The sequence below is a fragment of the Prionailurus bengalensis genome, chromosome B4, assembly GCF_016509475.1.
Source record: "Prionailurus bengalensis isolate Pbe53 chromosome B4, Fcat_Pben_1.1_paternal_pri, whole genome shotgun sequence".
NCBI classification, from domain to species: Eukaryota; Metazoa; Chordata; class Mammalia; order Carnivora; family Felidae; genus Prionailurus; species Prionailurus bengalensis.
The window spans coordinates 114,372,312-114,393,680 of NC_057358.1; the positions used below are offsets into that span (position 1 = coordinate 114,372,312).

At 33.2% G+C, this 21,369-nt stretch overlaps 1 protein-coding gene across 5 annotated transcripts in view; it reads right to left on the reverse strand.

Annotated features, from left to right (window-relative positions):
* EEA1 (early endosome antigen 1) overlaps nt 1-21,369 on the reverse strand; it is a 114,857-nt gene that overhangs the window by 18,595 nt on the left and 74,893 nt on the right. For all 5 annotated transcript variants that reach the window (XM_043562092.1, XM_043562090.1, XM_043562091.1 and 2 more), the window contains 7 exons: nt 20,491-20,691; nt 18,221-18,334; nt 15,208-15,363; nt 13,343-13,482; nt 5,892-6,222; nt 4,709-4,810; nt 2,500-2,694 (listed from right to left, as the gene is read on the reverse strand). In XM_043562092.1, coding sequence (XP_043418027.1) covers nt 2,500-2,694; nt 4,709-4,810; nt 5,892-6,222; nt 13,343-13,482; nt 15,208-15,363; nt 18,221-18,334; nt 20,491-20,691 — 1,239 coding nt within the window. The remainder of the gene's footprint in view (nt 1-2,499; nt 2,695-4,708; nt 4,811-5,891; nt 6,223-13,342; nt 13,483-15,207; nt 15,364-18,220; nt 18,335-20,490; nt 20,692-21,369) is intronic.

The following is a 21,369-nucleotide window of genomic DNA, read 5'->3' on the forward strand; positions in this document are numbered from 1 at the left end:
TGTGTGTGTGTGTAGCCACGCATTATGTAAGTGTACACACACACATATTTATACCCATTTAAACATTATCTTTGTTTTTCCTATTTCACTGTGGGCCAGTGATTAACTGTCACAGACCATCGCTGCATAGTCGACCATGCACACTGACACACTTAGATCATAGTTTGCTATATTTCCACTTAATAGCCAAGAACCACTTTGCTTCCGTACTGCACTGGGCACAGTAGTAGGCATTTTAAATACATTTTCTCAATCTTTACAACAACTCTATGATTCTATTTCATTTATCTCGGAAAGATAACCACTTCCCTGTGACCATAACCCTAAGGTGTGTCACATGAAACTTAAACTCAGATCTGACTAGCTACAACATGTCCTTCTTTCCATACTACACTGCTTCTCAATAAAACCAAACCATACTTGCCTTTCAGTGATTCTCCAGTTAGTCTAAATTTATTTTTTTAAGTTTTATTTATTTTGAGAGAGAGAAAGAACAAGCAGTGGAGGGGTAGAGAGAAAGGAAAGAGAATCCCAAGCACTGCACTGAAAGTGCAGAGCCCAACATGGGGCTCGATCTCATGAATCGTGAGATCATGACGAGCTGAAATCAAGAGTCAGATGTTCAACTGACTAAGCCACCCAGGGGCACCTAGTTACTCTAAATTTAAAGTCTTAATTTATAGCGACTGGCTAGCCATTCAAAATTCCCCCCAATTTAAAAAGTGTGCTCCTTATTTTAGCATCCATACACTAACATAAATTAACTATATCCATGGCTGAATGCTTGTGTCTCTCCAAAAGTTCATGTTGAAGCCTAGATCCACAATGTGATAATATTTGGAAATAGGACCTTTTTTTAAAAAAATATTTTAAAGTTTACTTATTTCTTTTGAGAGACAGAGAGAGAGCATGCACATGCGAGTGCACACACATGCAGATGGGGGAGGGACAGACAAAGGGAGAGAGAATCCCAAGCAAGCTCCACACCGTCAGTGCAGAGCCAGAAGTGGTGCTCAGACTTATGAACCATGAGATCATGGTTTCCTGAGCTGAAATCAAGAGGCGGATGCTTAAGTGACTGAGCCCCCAGGTGCTCCTGGAGGTCATTTAGCCCTCATACATGGGATTAGTATCCTTAAAAGAAGAAACACAAGAGAAATAATCTCTCTTTCAGCCTTATGAGGCTACAGCAAAAAGCATCTACCTACAAGCCAGGAAATGGGTCTTCATATCACTGGATATGCCAGTGTCTTTATATTGGACTGCCCAGCCTACAGAACTGTGAGAAATAAACATTTACTGTTTAAGCCACCTAGTCTATGGTATTTTTGTTATAGCAACCCAAACTAAGACAACTATCAATAAAAACATTTCCTTTAAATCTCATAATTCTTATGGTGTCAACTAGTAAAGTCATACAAAGTATGGGCACATACATTAATCATAAACCTAAAAGAAATCATATTGTAATGAATAATTCAAGAGAAAATGTGTTCAAAATAGTTGGGCTTTTTTTTTTTTAATTCATGAAGTTATGATGCTATAAAAATGAAGATTTGGGGAATACCTGAATATGAGGCTAATAGATTTGGGAGAAAAGAATGACCTCAAGACATCAAATCATACAACAAAATATGTACTGTGATAATTACATCCTGACTTAGAATTATATGTAACACCAAAAATGCACAGGCAAATTTGTCTACTCTTGTTTATTAGAAAATTACTCTTTTGTAAAGTGGCATTAATAATGGTTATAAAAACAGTGGTCAACATAAATTACCTATTTGCAAGGTTAATTTTATTTTCTCTAGTAATATGATAGCCAACTCTTAATGATATGACATACTTTGTTCTACATAATAGAGATTTCACTTTTCTCTTTTCCATGGACCAACTGATATGCACATACCAACAGTAGGGAAAAGCTTTTTGTTCAAATATTAAGTATAATACAACTCTGTCAACTCTTGGTGTGGACAAGTATTAAAACATACTTAAGAATAAAAAAATAGATACTTAATAAAATATTAGAATAGTTTAGAAATGGAAACCATTAAAGATGTAACTTAAAATATCAAATAGTTATAACTCTATGAAACCTACATTCCTTAATTTTTTAAATGCATACCATTTTGTGGTTTTTGTTCTTATCTTCCCTTGGTAAGGATAATTTATTTTTAAATTCCTTTAAAATTTTCTAATACACTAGAGAGGTTATATAAATTACTCCCATCTCATTAAATGTTGTTATTTATGTCTATCAAATCATTAGTACTAGAATTTTAAATAAACATTATCTAAAAACATGGTTATAGTGAATGGAAATCCAGATTTATATTATTTAATTACATATTTAAGTGCTTTTATACATTAGAAAATACTTTAAAAAATTGTGAGCACATGTAAATTTTTCCCTGTTGCAACTCATCTGTGTTATATTATCTTAACTGCAAAGACTGTCTTCCCATAGAAAGTAAACACATATCATATTACTACCTTCTGTGAAACAGCAATTTTAATTTCTCCTTGGAGTGCTTCAATTTGCTTTTTCTTCTGTTCAGTCAATTGCTTCAGCTCATTTATGTTCCCCTGAAGTTGCTGTTCTTCTTTTTCCTTTTGTTTTAAAGTATTCTGGGCCTGTGCCACTTGTCCCTGCATTGAACTGAGTTCCAAATTCAACTGATGAGAAGTCTAAAGAAAATAAAATCTGTTTAGCATTCATTCCATGAAGACACATTTAGTACCTACTACACACCAAGCACTACTCAGGTAGAAACCACCACTCCCCTGATGGCCATAGGAGATCAACAGTAACCAAAAAAAAAAAAAAAAAAAACACCTGCCTTCATGGAGCTTTCATAACTGACACTATTTGCTATTAGATGACATGCTGGATTAATCGTCAATATTTGTTTAATCTTACCTTCCTTTCTAACTTGTAAATATATATTTGGATAGAGCTTATAAATGAACGAAACTGCTATTACCTTGTATCATAGGAAATAGGAATATCAACATCAATCTTTAGACTGCTGGAATGTCTACTGACTTTCAAGAATATTCTCAAAATGCTAACTTAGTCTGATGGCCATGGTTAACCAAAAAGAACAGCTCCATATGAACTATGATAAAACTAAAATCATTTTTCGCAAGTATGTTTAGTATCTGTCTGATGACACTAAACTATACCATTCAATAGTTTCCTTATTTAGAGATCTGGGACATATTGTGCTATTACTTTGTTTTTACAGTCTACTAGGATCTATTTCTGTTCAAAATTAGGTATCATAAAAAGTCACACTGAGGTTCCTCTGTGGTCAGCGTGAACCACTATGATCTCCCATCCTTCCAGCCAAAGTCATGTTTTCATGTTTTATACATATTATGAACCTAATTTGAGCATTTGACTATATTCAAAGTTAATTTTGAAAAGTTTCACTGCTACATATGGTTGCTTCAGCTCACCTCCAACACAAAGGGAAGTATTTTTGTGCAAAACAGAAGACGGGTAGTGTAACAATAATGATGATTATAATATGATAACCAATGAGAAACTGACAGCTAACATTTGAGCTTTTATTTGCTTATTTTGTTAAGTGTTCTACGGACTTGGAAATATATTAACCCATTTATCTCTTATAATAATCCTCTGGCACAGATTCTCTTATTCGCCCCATTTTACTGCTGAGGAAACAGGAACACAGAGAAATTAATGTGCCTAAAGCAAGGCAAGTCAGCATAACGAGCAAATGGCACAGGCAGGATATAAATCTGGACAATCTGAACTCAGAGCTCGGGTAGTAAGTCACCATAATTTTTCCACTTAAAGGCTGGCATCTAAAACACAGGTGTCAGGGGCGCCTGGGTGGCGCAGTCGGTTAAGCGTCCGACTTCAGCCAGGTCACGATCTCGCGGTCCGTGAGTTCGAGCCCCGCGTCAGGCTCTGGGCTGATGGCTCAGAGCCTGGAGCCTGTTTCCGATTCTGTGTCTCCCTCTCTCTCTGCCCCTCCCCCATTCATGCTCTGTCTCTCTCTGTCCCAAAAATAAACGTTGAAAAAAAAAATAATAATAAAATAAAACACAGGTGTCTTCTCTCCATCAACAACCAGACTACAATCACATTAAAGATTTCTCAGGACTAGGTTTTGCTGCTTTTATCAAATCATAGCTCTAGAAAAACTATATACCTGGGTTCTAACCGCAAGAGGTAGGTCTTCAGAGAATAACAGCTGTATATTATACCCATTTATTTACTCATTTGCTGGTTTGTTTTTTATGGACAGCAATAAAAGCATTAACCATAAAAGAATCTGTTGTTATATAACCATTAACATACCATTAAATATAAGTGTCCATGAAATAAAGAGCCCTTAAAATGTTATTTCTATTAAAAGCCTATCTAGATATTTTTTCAATCATAATAATGTACCCAAATCTAAGTTATCTAATTATAACTCTATAGTAAGTTGATTCAATTAACTTTATTAATTATAATCCTTTATTTTGGGTCTTTTATTATGAACTAGCTTAAATCTTTTTAGTAGTAGGTAGAACGCAAATGACAATTTTATACTATCTTTTTGTGATCCATTATGTTTCAGAGAAATAAACCTCCTTTGATTTAAGTATCAGTGTGAAAATATTTTGTAAATATAGAACTTATTATTCTTTACATATTTTATGTTGCAGAAAAAGAAAATCTTACTTGCTTCTCTTTTTCAAGTGACTTTTTCAGTTCATTCTGTTCCTTAAGTGCATTTTCTGTCTGTACTTGAAGCTGATGCTTTAATTCTTTGCAAATTTTTTCCTAAAACAAACAAACAAAAAACTACATTATGCAGAAGATACTTGTAGTAGGTTTAAGAACTCTGATTTATACACTTAGTAAGATCCACACATAGAAATAAACCAGAATCACTGATGGTTTAGAATGGGATAGAATCATCCATTTCAGTTACAAAACTGGCAAATATTACAGCAATAAAGGTAGAGGGACGGGAAAAGGTTAAGAACTTCTATCATCAACCAACAGCAGAATACTCTGGAATTCTCTGGAATCCACATTTTATATCACATAATTAATTATAATTAACTTGTCATGCTATTTTAAAAGCATAACAATCCTTAAGAAAATGGAAAAAAGGAAATTTTTGTGAAAGAAAGCATTAAAAGAATAAATAAGGAATAATCACATATAACTTAAGAGGGACGATGTACATGTAGGAGATGATTTCTCCAAACAGAAAGAAACATAAAAGTAACATACTAATACCATATATCTTTTGTGCTACTAAACACTTTCACTGATCTTCACATTGAGAACAAAAGAATTTTACCTTTGCTGCTACTCTGTTATTCTGGGTTAAAGTATTTCTGAGAATACATTCCCCGTTAAGAATTTCCTGCGACTGTGTGACTTTTTTTCCATATAGTTTAAATGTGTTTTATGGTATCTCCAAGGCATGGTATTATCTAGAGTTTTAGAATATTCAGTCGAGAAGTAGAAAGTTTATAGTGCCAGAATTAAAAGTCACGATCTTTCTGATCCTTTTCTGGTTTTTAGGCAAGTGAATAATGTCTGAACCAGCAGCTATATTCTCTGTGAAAATCTCTCTGAGGACAAACAGGAGGCAGTCTCCCAAATCTAGCATCATACCAGCAATAAAGAAAAACTGTTTATTCAACTGAAAGTTTCCTGGGCCTCTGGAAAATTATACTTACAAACACCAATATCTTTTTCTCAGGTTAAGCAATCCCAGTTCATTTCCTCGCAAGAATGAAAATCATTTAAATGTAGGATAAAAAGTCATCAGTGAATTAAGCAGAAACAAAAGTACATTTTAAATAAAAATCATTTCTACCTAACCAAGTAAACATAAACAACTAACCAAATCTAATATAGCAGCTTTTCCTTTCTGGTTTTCCTTTTCAAATTCACTTTTGGAGTTCTTCAAAGAATCAGAAACTTTTGATAAATTCTCTTTGGCTGCAGAAAGCTCTGTCATTAGAGTTTCTTTCTCCATCTTCGATTTTTGCAGTTCTGCTGCTGCTGTTTGAATTTTGTTATTCAATTCCTTGTGCTGCATCTTTGCATCTTGACTTAAATTTTCAATTTCTTGTTCAAGGATTTTTTTTTCTTCCTCTTGCTTGGTAAGCATTTGCTTAATATTTTCAAGAGCTTCAGATTTTTTCTGTAGTTCCAACTTTGTACTGGATACTCTAGATATTTAAGAAACAACTTTTTAAATGATGCATAATTTACCACGAAAAATTAATAATTATTGAGTTTTGAAACTTCCTTGTGTAGCTCAGAATAAAAATAAATTAATGTCATAAAACCACACAACTGAAAAAACCTTAAATGTGATCTGATCATTTAACAGAGATGATTTTCTTTGAGTCAAATAAGTTAGTGGTAAAGCTAAGACTACCTAACAATTCTCCTGACTTAATCCAGTCTTATCTATTGCAATAGATGCCCCCCCCCCAAACTGTACATATAGCAGACCTTCTAACATATAGCACACTCTCTAATCTACAATAGCCAGAAAAGTTTTTCGTGTACCTTAAAGAACCTACTCACTGTTAGCCCCCAAGCATATAGAGAATTTTGCCTCATTCCTTGAAAACATACAACACATTATGCTGTCTTTTAGGTATTAAACTTCAAACATGATTAACCCAGAAAAAAATAAGGCAAATTTCATCTCAAGCACAGAGAAAAAAGGTTTACTTTAATCCTAGAGCCTAACAGATTATTCAAGAAACTTGTTATCATTTGTCCCTTAACATAAATTTGCTACACCTGAATGAAAAAGCTGTAAGAATAAGGAAATGAAAATATAGCTTCAAGAAAGTTAAAAACTTCTATTGTTTTGACAAAATTATGAACAAAATTATGAACCAAATTCAGTGAAATTATGCACTAAAAGAAAAACACATTAAAGATAAACAATTCTAAAAGTGAAAATGAAACTGGATGCAAAGTAATATTTCTTGAATACATACTATTTCTGATGCTTTATAATCAGCATAAATTCAATAATATGCTAAAGAGAGGTTGTTAAAAGATGTACTAAACACATATTTGTGGAGTTAGGTATTCATACAATACCAGAATATTTACACTTTGAAAATTTTCAACTTTTAGTCCCAGAAACTTACTTTTACTTTCTAAGTGGCTAGAAAAGATGGGAGTTGGGTGCATTCATAGGATACTGCACCTCACCGATTTTCAAAGGTATAAACAGAAGTCATTACACTGGGGCACCTGGGTGGCTCAGTCGATTAAGTGACAGACTGTTGATTTCAGCTCAGGTCATGATCTCATGGTTGGTCATGAGATCGTGCCCACATCAGGCTCCGTGCTGGGCATGGAGCCTCCTTAAGATTCTTTTTCTCCCTCTCCCTTTATCCCACTCCTGTTCACACTCTCTAAATAAATAAAATAAATTAATTACACAAATAAATAAATAAATTAATTAATTAATTTAAAAACAATCAGAAAAGTCATTACATTAATATTATTTTACCTTTTTAATACAGTTATAATTCCTATCAAGCAACCGTAAATTAGGACTTGATATATATTACTATGCTACTTAACTTCCCCATAAATAATTATTATAAAATCATAAGATTATGTAAACCAAAGAAGGCAAAACAGAAATAAAGGCTTTCATGGTCACTATAAAACTTTATTTTTAAAAAGGGTACTAAAGTAATAAATCCACAATCATAGTTGGAAACTTTAACACCCCTTCTCAGAAACTGACAGAACAACCAGAGGGAAAAAAATGGCAAAGATACAGAAGGTTAAACAACTTTACTTGGAATGAATAAGTCAAGGGAACAAAATGTACAGTATAGGGAACACAGCCAATGGTACTATAATAATGTTGTCTGGTGACAGATGGTAGCTACCATTTTGGTGAACACAGCATAACATACAGAGATGTTAAATCACTACGCTGTGCACCCTAATGTAACATTGTCTGTCAACTATACTCAAACAAAAAGAATTTTTTTAAACATTATCAACCACCTTGATTTAATTGATAGTTATAAAACACTTTATCTAACACAGAATACACATATGTGCACATGGAAAATTAACCAAGATAAGCCATACACTGGGTCATAAATAAGATAGTTTGAAAAGCTGAATTTTATAGAGTATGTTCTCTGTTCGCAATGGAATTAAATTAGAAGTCAATAAGTGTAAGCTATCTAGAAAATCTCCAAGTATTTGGAAAGTAAGCAATATACTTTTAACTAACCCAATATACTTCTAAATAACCCCATGCATCAAAAAAAAAAAAATCTCAAAGGAGATTAGAAAAAATATTAACTGTACAGTAATGAAAATACATCATAAGATGAGAGATGGAAAGAGAATTAGATACATAGGTGTAGGTGGGCCTTGGGAAAGGGAAAACTTTACCCTGTTCTTTGGGTTGAGCCCTGGGATCAGAGATAAGGTTCAGTCAAATCCCAGATGTGTTTCCTGGGCCCTTTTTTTCCTATGTAGTACAGTAGAAATGCAAGACTCCACATAAAAAACATTTCCATAAAGTATATAGGCAAAAAAAAAAAAAAACCCTTTAATATTAAAAGGTTTCCCTACCTCAAAATGATATAGAAGTCTCTGAGTGAGTTCTGAACCATACATTATTAGAACATAGACTAGAAATGGGCACATTTACACTGAACCCATTAGAAATAGAAAGAAACACTGGGCCCATAGGGACCTCGGGAAGGAGAATAAGAACTAACTCAGAGGTGATCTTCATGGACTGATGACTGGGTTCCAGAGAAGACAAACTACTCAATGGGTGATATGAAGGATCAGATGTGCTCCCCAAATACCTGTGCACTGGTGTGAGAAGGAATGCCATTTAAGGTATCTAATGTACCTCTACATCCTCAAATTCAAAGCATCAGGATCCACTCCACTAGATGTGAAAACAAGAAATCTTTCATCATGACTTCCAAAGACAAAACCATGAAGGTGTCAAACAACTTAATTATCATCAGTCTGATGGGTTTTATTTCATTTTCCTGAAGGGTACCTTTCCCAGGCTCTCAGCTTCCATCTGTAGGACTGAGAGTCAAAACTCTTCATACCCTTGTTACAGATCAAGTCTGTCAACTCACAGTGGCCTACTTAACATTTAAAGGCAAAGTCGACTGTAATGTGACTGGTCACAAGCCCTCCCATAAGACATCCAGATGAATGGGGTGGAACTGGTTTTTACCCATCATAATTCTAGTGAGTTTTGTGTCCATTGTAGATCTTGTAGCAAGACCCAATCCAAGCATCAACATCAAGAACAAGCTAAGAGATTAATTCTATCTTCGTAGTGAACAAAAGATAGCTCATCTTTGCAGCTTTAATCACTATTTAGGTTATGTCTGGAAGCACATACCCTCTCGGCCACCAAGGACATCTGAAATTTCATGCATAAATTACTATTTTAGATTCTAATATCTTCTAAACTAATTCATCCTTATACTCAGAGCTTTCATAAGCCCATTAAGCACTTAGTGCAAAATAGAAAAAAGACAATCTTCCTCAAGGTAATTTACTCCATCTGTTAAAAAACTGTCTACTATACTGATTTCACTAGACTAAGACATGTAACTACCATCTGCAGAAGCCTGACATCTGGCATTGACAAAATACAAAGAGGGTGAGGAACTGAAAAAATGAAACAGATACTACAAAAGGTAAACATTCACAGGGAAGGTTTCACATTAAAAAACTATAAAGAGAAGAGCAAACTAAACCCAAAATCTAAGGAAGAAACTACTAAAGAGAAGATGAGATATAAATTAAACACAAAAGTGACAAAATCAAATTATAAGATTCTTTTAGAAAATTGACAAACCCCAAATTAGACTGACCAAGAAAAAGAGAACACCAATTACTGCTATTAAGAATAAGACATCACTATAGACCTTACAGACCTTAAAAAGTATAATGATACTATGAACATTATACCAATAAATTTGAAGTTTAGATGAAATGGATGTATTCCTTCAAAAACACAAATTACCAAAACTGACTCAACTAAAATGTTAGAAAACAATAATAGCCCTGTATCTATTAAATAAATTGAACTCCAAATTAAGAAGCAACCCAGAGAGAACTTCAGGCCAGTTGGTTCATTGGTGAATTCAATAAAACATTTAACAAATAAATAATACTCATCACATACAAACTCTTTAAGAAAGGAGGGGAAGAGGGAATACTATCAATTTATTTTTAAGACCAACATAACCATGATTCCAAAGAACACTGCAAACCAATAGTCCTCATGAATGCAAAGAAAATTTTAAACAAAGTATTATCAAGTCAAATAGAGTAATATATAAAAAGAATAATACAGGATGATCAAGTGGGATTTATCCCAGGAAAGCAAAGTTATTTAATATTTAAAAAGCAATCAATAAAATTCACCATATTAACAGAATACAGGAGAAAAAAACATATGATCATGACAATAGATGCAGAAAAAAGTTAATAAAAAAATTTAAGAAAACTAGCATATACAGAAATGTGCTCAATCTGATAAAGGAATCCACAAAAAACCTACAGCTAATTTCAAAATTAACAATGAAGTATTTCATGTTTCCTGCTCAAGGCTGGAAAGGAATCTACTTTCCTATCAAGGATATCTACTATCTTTTTACATTCAAATGTTCACTGGAGGTGTTGGCTAGCAGTTAAGTCAAGAAAAAAGAAAAAACATCAGAGACCTACATACTGAAGAAAAAAAAAAAGGATAACTGTTGCTAATTCACATATATCAAGACTGTCCACTTGGAAAATTCTAAAAACTCTAGAAAACAAAAATGCAAACTTAACAAGGCTAGTCAACAGATAAGACTCAATTGTATGTTTATGCTAGCCACAAGTGATCACAAATTTATATTTAAAAAACAATTCCACTTGCAATAAAATTGAAAACCAAAGTTTCTAGGATTAAATTTAGCAACAGATATTCAAGATCCCTATTTTAAAAACAACAAAATGTTGACCAGAGATATTAAAGAAGACATAATTATTAGAAATATACTATGTTCACAGATTAGAAGACTCAGCATTGTTAAAACATTAATTCTCTCCCAAAGTGAACTAGAGATTCACTGAAATTCCAATCAAAACCCAATAATTTTATTTGTAGAAATGGACAAGTTAATACTAAAATTTATATGTAAAAAGCAATGAACTTAACCAAGACAACCTTGAAAAAGAATTAAGTTGCAGGGCCGATACAGCCTGATATCAATACCTATACCAAGAAGATACAAAAATCAAAATAGGACGGTATTGATGTCAGGATATCATATAGACACATAGACCAATAAAACAGAATAAAGCCCACAAATAAACTCACACATATTAGGTAAACTGCTTTTGACAAAGGCACCAAAGGCCACTCACTGGAAGAAAAAGTTTTATCCACAAATGGTACCAAAACAACTTAATGATGTACAGGAAAAAAAGGTGATTGATCCTGGACTCCATCTCAGACCTCTCACAAAAATAAGTTCAACATAGATCCTAGACCTAAGTGTAAAAACTAAAAGTGTAAAACTTCCAGAAGAAAACATAAGAGAATTCTTCATAAACCCTGGGGATAGGCAGAGGTTTTTTCGAAATGACACAAAACATTAAACATAAAATAAAAATAAATGGCAAATTGAATTCAAGCAAAATTTAAAACTTTTCACTTAAAGATATCACCAAAAAACAAAAAACAAAACAAAACAAAAAAAAGCTGTTAGGAAAAGTCTTGATAATCTATTTGGTTAACTCACTGGCTATCTGGCAAAGAATCAGAACTTTGCATATATAAAGAACTCCTACAAATCAGTAATAAAAAGACCCAATGGGGAAAAATTTTGTAATAGGTGAAATAATTTAACAGACACTCCACAGTGAAGAAACGCAAATTAAACCCACAATAAGACCCCATTTCATATTCAATAAATAGCTAAAATTAAAGGACCAACAACACCAAATACTAGCAAGGATATGAAGCAATGAAACATTCCCAGTAGAAGTATAAAATGGTACAGCCATTTTGGGAAAAGGTTTCGTAATTTCTCATACAGTTAAACATACATCTACTCCACCACGGCCCTGTACTTTCACAAAAATACTTGTATAAGAACGGATAGCATCTTTATTCATAACACCTAAAAACTGCAAACCTAAAAATACTCACCAACAGAAAACAGATAAACAAACTGTAATGCATTCAGTGGAATAATATTCAACTATACAGACAAAACTAAAAATAGTGCATTGAGAAAAAAAAAAAAGCCAGTCATAAAAAAAAGAACATACTTGTATGATTTCATTTCAAAAACACACAACATTAATCTATGAAGGCTGAAAACAGAACTGTGGTTTTCTACAAGGTATTGACTAGAAGGGCACCCGAGGAAACTCCATGGGTATGAAAATGTTGTGGGTGGGAGGGCATATTATTACACAGAGTATACACTTACTAAAACTCAAAATTTTATATGTAAGATCTGTGCATTTAACAGTATGTAAATTTTACTTCAATAATTGTTAAAAGGTACACTGATTCTGGTGTTTCCCTTGTGTTCATAAATACGATCTGTCAAGATGTACCACAAAGCTAAAATAAGTCATTTCTTGTAAGAAAGTATACATTCCCTACTTGGTATAGTCCCTCAACGCAGAAGCCTGATTGCTCTTGGGTGATATATATAAATACTCCTCTATTTGTTAATTTCAGAGTAATTTATTCAAATCAGTGAACAACTCAAAACAATTGCTTTAACCCAGATAAATGAATACCCTATTACTGTTGAAAAGAGACTAGATGACCCAAATTTTCAGTCCTTTCTAGTGAAAGTAAATTTAACCGTACTATGATGGTTTTATTTTTCATTCAATATTAACATCAGATTATAGAACCAATAGGAAAAAACATTTAATAAATCTTTAAGCACTGTGATAGCAAAACTGAAATCCCAAGAGTTTTTTAAAATGATTGAGAGGGAAAGAGAAAATGGGAACGCGCGTGCACACACACATACACATACACACACACACACACACACACACACACACACACACACACACAACACGGGGGTGGTGGGCAGAGAGAGAATCCCAAGCAGGTTCTGTCAACGCAGAGCCTCACACAGGGCTTGATCCCACAAACCATGACATCATGACCTGAGCTGAAATCAAGAGTGGCACGCTTAACTGACTGAGCCTCCCAGGCACACCTGAAATCAGAAGATTTTAACACTTAGTTTATAATCCTCTCCCTTAAGTAGTTTAGCTTACATTTCTTTCTCCATTTCAAGTTGTTTACTCAATTCTGTGGCTCTAAGCTCTAAATCTGTATTCAGCTGTCTTTGCAGTTGTAGATCCTGCAAAGCTTGCTCCTTGTTTCCTTTAATTTCAAGAGTATCAGCTTCTAGTTTCTATGAAAGAAACAGAATACAGTAACCATTTTCATGTCAATAATTATCCATTTATTATTAAATATAACATTTTTGTTTATACTCAAATTGGTGTTGACATAACACAGAGTAATAACCATAAAATGTTTATGTTATAACAAAAAATACATTTTCCATTCTGAAGCCACTGCTAAGTAAAGGAACTATTTATTTTGGAATCTTTCAGAGGACCTACCAGCAGGCTTTGTACATGACAGGCAGTCACCAAGTTTCTGTTTTTTAAAATTAACTCCAAATAACAGAATAAACTTAAAATAATTGTGTCTATTGCTAGGGTAAAAGTTATTAAGTCAAGTACGAAAAAACTAGGTAACAGGTTCATACATAGGCTCATTAACATATATTATCCTTTATATCCAGTAAACGACACTGATGTAATTGTAAATATTCAAAACTAAAATGGAGTTGTCATATCATCCTTCTCCTTAGTACCTATTGCCGCTAAATATAAAGACAGCTGAATTCCTGATATTGCACCTTTAAATTCTCAGTTTAGAGACTGTTGTTCCTCACAGTGTAGTTTCTGTCTCATACATATACATATAACTGTGTGCATTTTTGCAAATTTGCAAAATCAAACTGTTAAATATAAAGTTTGAATATATAGGAGTAATGCATTTTCTTGCATAGTTGTAATAATTTTGCACCCTAAATATTTTATAAACCAACCTAGGTATCTATAGCTCTTATGCAACTCTTACAATAGATTTTGATGCAACTGTAAAATTTTGTAACAAATAATTACAAAAAAACATATGGAATACTCCCTAAAATAATTACCAAATGTTAAAGATCTGATTATCACAAGAGACACTCTCGGTTCTAAACAATTATTTGTAAAAGATACCCAAAAAGAATTCTCATTGGATACTTTTCAGTAAAATCGTTTTTCTGTTCTTTTCAAATTATTACAAAAAGTAATGTGTCATTACTATCATCACTGGCCATAAAGAAAAAGAAACTCATAAATAGAATTAAAAATGTAATTCTTTTTCCATGTTATATTGGTGTGGATATACACATATACATGTCTACAGAAGTGTTCTGTTTGTGAAGGTATAATTTACATATATATAGTAATTTGAGAAATCTTTGTTTAATCAATAGTAGATCCCATTTCAAGGACAAAAGACTCAGGTCAAACCCTTGTCTGATAGGTCTACTCATTTAATCTCTTTAGTACATCAACAATTTCACTTGGAATTGAAGTTAAGAAGCAGTTTACCACAGCATAAACTTATTATTAAACTAAAGACAAAATCCAAAAGATATAAATGTAAAATTTAAAAAGTGAAGAGGTCTGTCATATGTGAAATATATTCTGAAATAAGGAGGGAAGGAGATAGGAATGATGGAACAGAAGAGGCTTCATAACAACAACGACGACAACAAAATGGTAAGTTCCTTGTAATTACAGAGTAAATCCCTGGTTGGTTGTTTTTTGTGAAACATTACAAAGGAACCAGTATAACTGTCATTTGTAAAAGCCACTCATTAATAAAGAAATTAAAATTAAGAATGGAATTCAAAATTAAGACCAGAAAAATTCCAGGTAATTTAAAATTCTATAACACAACTTCACCTTTGTTTGCAAATTTAAAACCTTTGATTCCTTCTAGGTCATCAGTTTCCATTACTACAGTAGCAGAAAATATAAGTAATACACTCAATATCTTTTATACAAACCTTAATTTGACCTTCTAATTCTTCAGTTTTTTGTTCTAAAGAAAGGTGTTTCTCTTTATATTCTTTAAGATGACTTTCCAACTGACTGCAATGTTCTTGCTTATCCTGTAACTTTGCAGTGACTTGATCCAACTGAGTAGTGATCTTATTTAACTCCTATAGAAAAGTACAATTGAAAACTTTGGTAAGGTTTTCTTTCTTGTATTCCCAAATGTTTGATCAAAGTACTACTGAAAACTCTAATTCTATTTAAGAAACTATTTGAAGGTTAAGAAACTATCAGAGGTTATTTCACTAGTACAAAGGACCTGAACTGAAATTGTACATAGCATGAGATATTAAGTTTATATGCATCACCACTTAACTTTTTCTAGGAAGAGTTATTTTAGGACTCAAAAGATACAATAGAACCTTAAATATACTAATAATAAAATAACACTTTTATATTATAATTAAATGTTTTCAATGTTCAAGATGCTATTTTTATGTTGGGATGAGCACTGGGTGTTGTATGGAAATCAATTTGACAATAAATTTCATACTTAAAAAAAGATGCTATTTTTAAAAATAACATTTAAAAACTATTACGGTGACTACATCTATGAAACTTGTTCATTTGTAATATCTAGAGGCACTGAAAGAATTAAAATCACTAGTAAACCCACCACACACAGATAATCACTATTAATGTTTTGATAACTTTCCTTTCAGTCTTTTCTGTATGTTTCCATTTTTTAATTTACACTTTTGTTTTTACTTGATTTACTATTGGTATTATTTCTTTTTTTTTAATATGAACTTTATTGCCAAATTGGTTTCCATACACCCAGTGCTCATCCCAACAGGTGCCCTCCTCAATGCCCATCACCCCTTTCCCCTCCCTCCCACCATCAACCCTCAGTTTATTCTCAGTATTTAAGAGTCTCTTATGGTTTGCCTCCTTCCTTCTCTGTAACTTTCCCCACCCCTTCTCCTCCCCCCACCCCCACGCGCCCCGGTCTTCTATTGAGTTTTTCAGGATCCACATATGAGTGAAAACATATGGTATGTGTCTTTCTCTGCCTGACTTATTTCACTTAGCATAAACTCTCCAGTTCCATCTACGTTGCTACAAAAGACCAGATTTCATTCTTTCTCATTGCCAAGCTGCTAGGAATTTAGCCAAGGGATATGGGAGTGCTGATGCATAGGGGCACTGGTATCCCAATGTTTATAGCAGCACTTTCAACAATAGCCAAATTATGGAAAGAGCCTACATGTCCATCAACTGACAAATGGATAAAGAAGTTGTGGTTTATATTTACATTTTTAAAATAGAAGTAGAACCTCACTTTATATACTACAGGTTTGTAAGCCATACAAAGGTTTTATTATAACCTTTGTTTTTACATAACAATGCATCATGAAATTGTGTCGTTATTTTCTAAAATATTGTATTTGACTGCATAAATTCCCATTTTATTGATTCAGACCTTTTATTAGCCAAATGTCCTATTTTAGATTCTTAGATTGCTACTAAACTTTCCGTATTTTATTAACAGAAATGTAAATAGCATCCTAAAAGCTATGATTATTCCCTTAGCATAAACAACTAAAAGTGAGCTAAGGAATATGAAAAACCCTAAAGTTCTTGAAATACATTGGCAAACAGCTCTCCCTATCACCATTAAAAGGTTGAACTTACCTACCACCAGCAACGTATGAAAGTGACTTACTCTTCCTCTTCTACACCATCTCCAATCCTTCCAGTATTAAACAAACACATTTCACCTCAACAAGGGCATACTGTCTTAATTTACAATTGATTGTCTTAATTTACAATTGATTCTTAATCTGAACATTCACTAATATATTTTTGATCATTTACTCTTCTGTAGCTTCATGCAATTCCTATCTGTTTTAAATATCGAAGATATTAATCCTTCATTGGACATATTTCAGAAAGTGTATTATTCTTTTGCTATGTGCTTTCTAATTTTGTTAGTAATATTTTTGCCAAAAAATTTTTAAACTTTTATGTGATTATTCTTATCAATAATCTTTTCATTACAGTTTCTAGCACTGATCTTGTGATTAGATCATTATTTTCCAGATGTATGCAGCAATGAGTCAAAAGTTGCAAAACATGCATACACAGTAATTCTACGTGCATGAAAGAAAATATTAGTGTGTGTGTGTTATATATGAACATACACACACATATTTGCCCAATGCTTATAGATCTCTGTACAGGTACATACCAAATTTAAGAGCAAACATTCCCTCTAAGAAGGAAAATAGGACTGAAGTTTAGGGTAAATATAGAAAACAAAGCTTTTATTTTGTTAACTTGATATATTACTAAATTGATTAAAAAAAAATTGGGCCAACAACCAGTGTTACCACTCAGATAAAAAGTAAATTTAAAAAATGTCATTTGCTAAAAGGGAAGAAAAATCTATCAGCATTTTGACCTTGGCCCTTAAGTGGGAAGCCTTTATTCTATTAGAAGTATTGAGAAAAGTAACTTATGTATTCCCTGCAGCCTTACTTATTCTTATCCCCAAAATAAAAGAGGAACTCTTACTGCATTGGAATACATGGTGCTCTTTTCCTGCTTCCAAGAGGTAAGTAAATCTAGGTCATGGCCCAGATTACCTACTAAGAACAGGTGTGAGAGTCTGTCTCCCTTTACCAATCATTGGCACTTGATGCAATGAAGCAACAATTCAACAATTAGGAACAGATATTTCAGCTGCACACCTCAGTCAACACTAAGGACTAATACAAAATTAAGAAGCCCAACCATGCTTACAAACCAGTTGCGCTTTATCAAAAACAAAAATGATATTTTTATCTTCATCTGTCTGACTCCTGCATCTAGAACTGGTTCTGAACTCAGGCAGAAATTAAGGGGAATAAGCAAGTAGATCACAATATTAATAAAATTGAGTATCACTTTCATACATGTTTGCAATTAATTTATCTACCAAAACATTAGGTTATGGGATGAGACTGTATCACGTTCACCTACCTGCTGTTTATCTTGTAATGCATTTTGGGCTGTGTCCAAATGATTCTGAAGATCTGCTCTTTGAGCAGTTTTTGCTGCTTCTGCTGATAGCAATAATTCAGTTTTGGCTTTAATCTGTAACAAAATTTGCCAGTCATTTAATGTGTACTTATTTCTTGATTTTCTCTTGCTTCAACATGCATTGCTTTTGTCAAATTATTTTAAAAATTAAGCCCTTTGTCAAAAAAAAACATAAGGATTTAGACACTGAAAAATAAGTATGTAATAATCCCAAAACAGGAATGAATATCCTAACAATGTTTGGACAAATGATGAGATTTATTATGATATATATGATGATATATAGGTCCCTATATGACACCAAAACACTTCTCCCTCTTTCAAACTGGACTTCCAAATATTGGGTTATCATGTAACCCACCTAACAAATATTTATATTTTAATTAGAAAGAAATGTGTATCCTCTTCCTCCAAGTTAATATGTATGCCTGTTATTTTATATTTCTTACTTTCAATAGAATTGTCTTCCTAAAATAAAGAAAATCAAGGCTTAGATATGTTTCTATAACTTTCTCTACTATAGTATAGAATAGGAAACCAATGATGACAATGGAAAAACACGTTTTAATTCCCACCCCGTCACTGATGCATTGAACGTGAATTCTGTACTGGCCTCTGAAAGAAGGTTATTAAAAATATATAATGGTAGCATATAAAAGTATTTTTTAAATCTAACCTTTAAAGTAAAATTTAAAAATCAAAGTCAAAAAGTATTTAACATAGAAATCTAATGGTGTAATATCAAATGACTGAATTTCAAAAACAATAATAAGGACTTCATGGAAAAAAAAAAGAAAAGCAAAAGGCTCTGGTGGTTTCAGAAGGTGTAGTTTGCCAGAAGAGATAAAGAGGGAAAAAGGCAAACAGGAAAGCTAAACAAACTGTCTAGATAGCACCTTTATTTAATTCTTGTTCCCAAGGTTTTTCCACTACTAAGTAAAGCAGAGAGTGAGAGAGAGGTCAGAGATTAGGGGGAGAGAGACAAAGAGACAGGGAGACAGAAAGAGAGACGGAAAGAGAGACACAGGGAGAAACAGAATTTAAAACATTTGATGGCCTCAGGGAAATACAAATCAAAACCACAATGAGATACCACCTCACACCTGTCAGAATGCCTAACACTAACAACTCAGGCAACAACAGATGTTGGTGAGGATGCGGAGAAAGAGGAACCCTTTTGCACTGCTGGCGGGAATGCAAACTGGTGCAGCCACTCTGGAAAACAATATGGAAGTCCCTCAAAAAATGAAAAACAGAACTACCCAATGAGCCAGCAATTACACTACTAGGTACTTATACAAAGGATATAGGAGTGCTGATGCAAAGAGGCAAATGCACCCCAATGCTTACAGTAGCACTATCGACAAGAGCCAAAGTATGGAAAGAGCCCAGATGTCCATCGATGGATGAATGGATAAAGAAGATGTGGGATATATATATAAATATCTATCTATATATATGTAGATATCTATAATGGAATATTACTCGGCAATCTAACAAAATGAAATCTTGCCATTTGCAACAATGTGGATGGAACTAGAGTATACTATGTTAAGCGAAATTAAGTCAGAGAAAAACAAATATATGATTTCACTTATACGTGGAATTTAAGAAACAAAACAGGAACACAAGAGAAGGGAAGGAAACATAAGATAAAAACAGAGGGAGATAGGGGCGCCTGGGTGGCTCAGTCAGTTGAGCATCCAACTTTGGCTCAGGTCATGATCTCAACTCAACATTCCGGAGTTCGAGTCCCACATCAGGCTCTGTGCTGACAGCTCAGAGCCTGGAGCCTGTTTCAGATTCTGTGTCTCCCTCTCTGTCTCTGCTCCTCCCCTGCTTGTGCTCTCTTTGTCTCAAAAATAAATAAGTATTAAAATTAAAAAAAATAAAAAAAATAAAAAAAAACGGAGACAAACTTTATATAAGAGAATCTTAAATACAGAGAACTGAGGGTTGATGACGGGGTGTTGGGTGGAGGGATGGGCTAAATGGGTGATGGGCATTAAGGAGGGCACTTATTGGTATGAACACTGGGTGTTATATGTAAGTGATGAATCACTAAATTCTATTCCTGAAATCATTATTACACTATATGTTAACTAACTTGGATTTGAATTAAAAAAAATCTACAGTCTTAAATTTTTGATGGCCTACAATTGGTGTTTTATTCAGAAAAACTCACATTAAATTGAATAATTCAAAATTACCTGTATGTCAAGCTGGGAGACCTTCTCCTTGCTCTCATTTAATTGACTATTTAATTCATTGACACTAGTTTCTAAGGAAAGGACACGGTCTTGTGCAGCTCTAAGATGTGCCTTCTGCTCTTGCACTTGGTCATGCAAATTCTCCTGGGCTTGTTTATGGCTTTCTGACTGATTCTTCAGCTTCTCTGTTAGTTGAGTTACCTATTGTACAAGGAAGACTAATTATGAAGGTCACACATGATATAAGAAGAATTAAAAAAAAAAAAACAAATTTAAGGACCATGAGAGTATTAAAGTGCTCTATAAGTTATCTCATATTTTTAAGAAAATTTATTCATCTTTCCACAAATAAGTAAATAATCTTTCAAAATCATAAGAAAACAACATCAATTCAGAGATTCCTGTTATTTTTAAAACCATCTCTACTGAGCTAGAATTTACATGAAATAAAATTCACCTAGTTTAATTGCACAGCTTGAGGAGATTTGACAAATATATACACTCACTTAACCATTGCCACAATCAGATAGAGAACATTTCGATTACCCCAAAAGGTTTACTCATGCCCCTTTGCAGTCAGTACTCTCCACTCATCTCTAGCCCCAGACAATCATGGATATAATTAATAAGAGTTCCTTATATATTCTGAGTATTTCTGAATTGTCAGATATGTGTATTTCAAGTATTTTCTCCCACTCTGTCTTGACTTTTATTTTTGTAACAGTATCTTATGAAGGGTAAACAATTCTAATTTAGATGAAATCCAATTCATCTAATGTCTCTTTGGTGCACCTTGCTTGGAATTCAATGAGTTTCTTGAATCTGTGCGTTCATATTTTTAATCACATTTAAATTTTTTTCAGCCATTATTTCAATAAA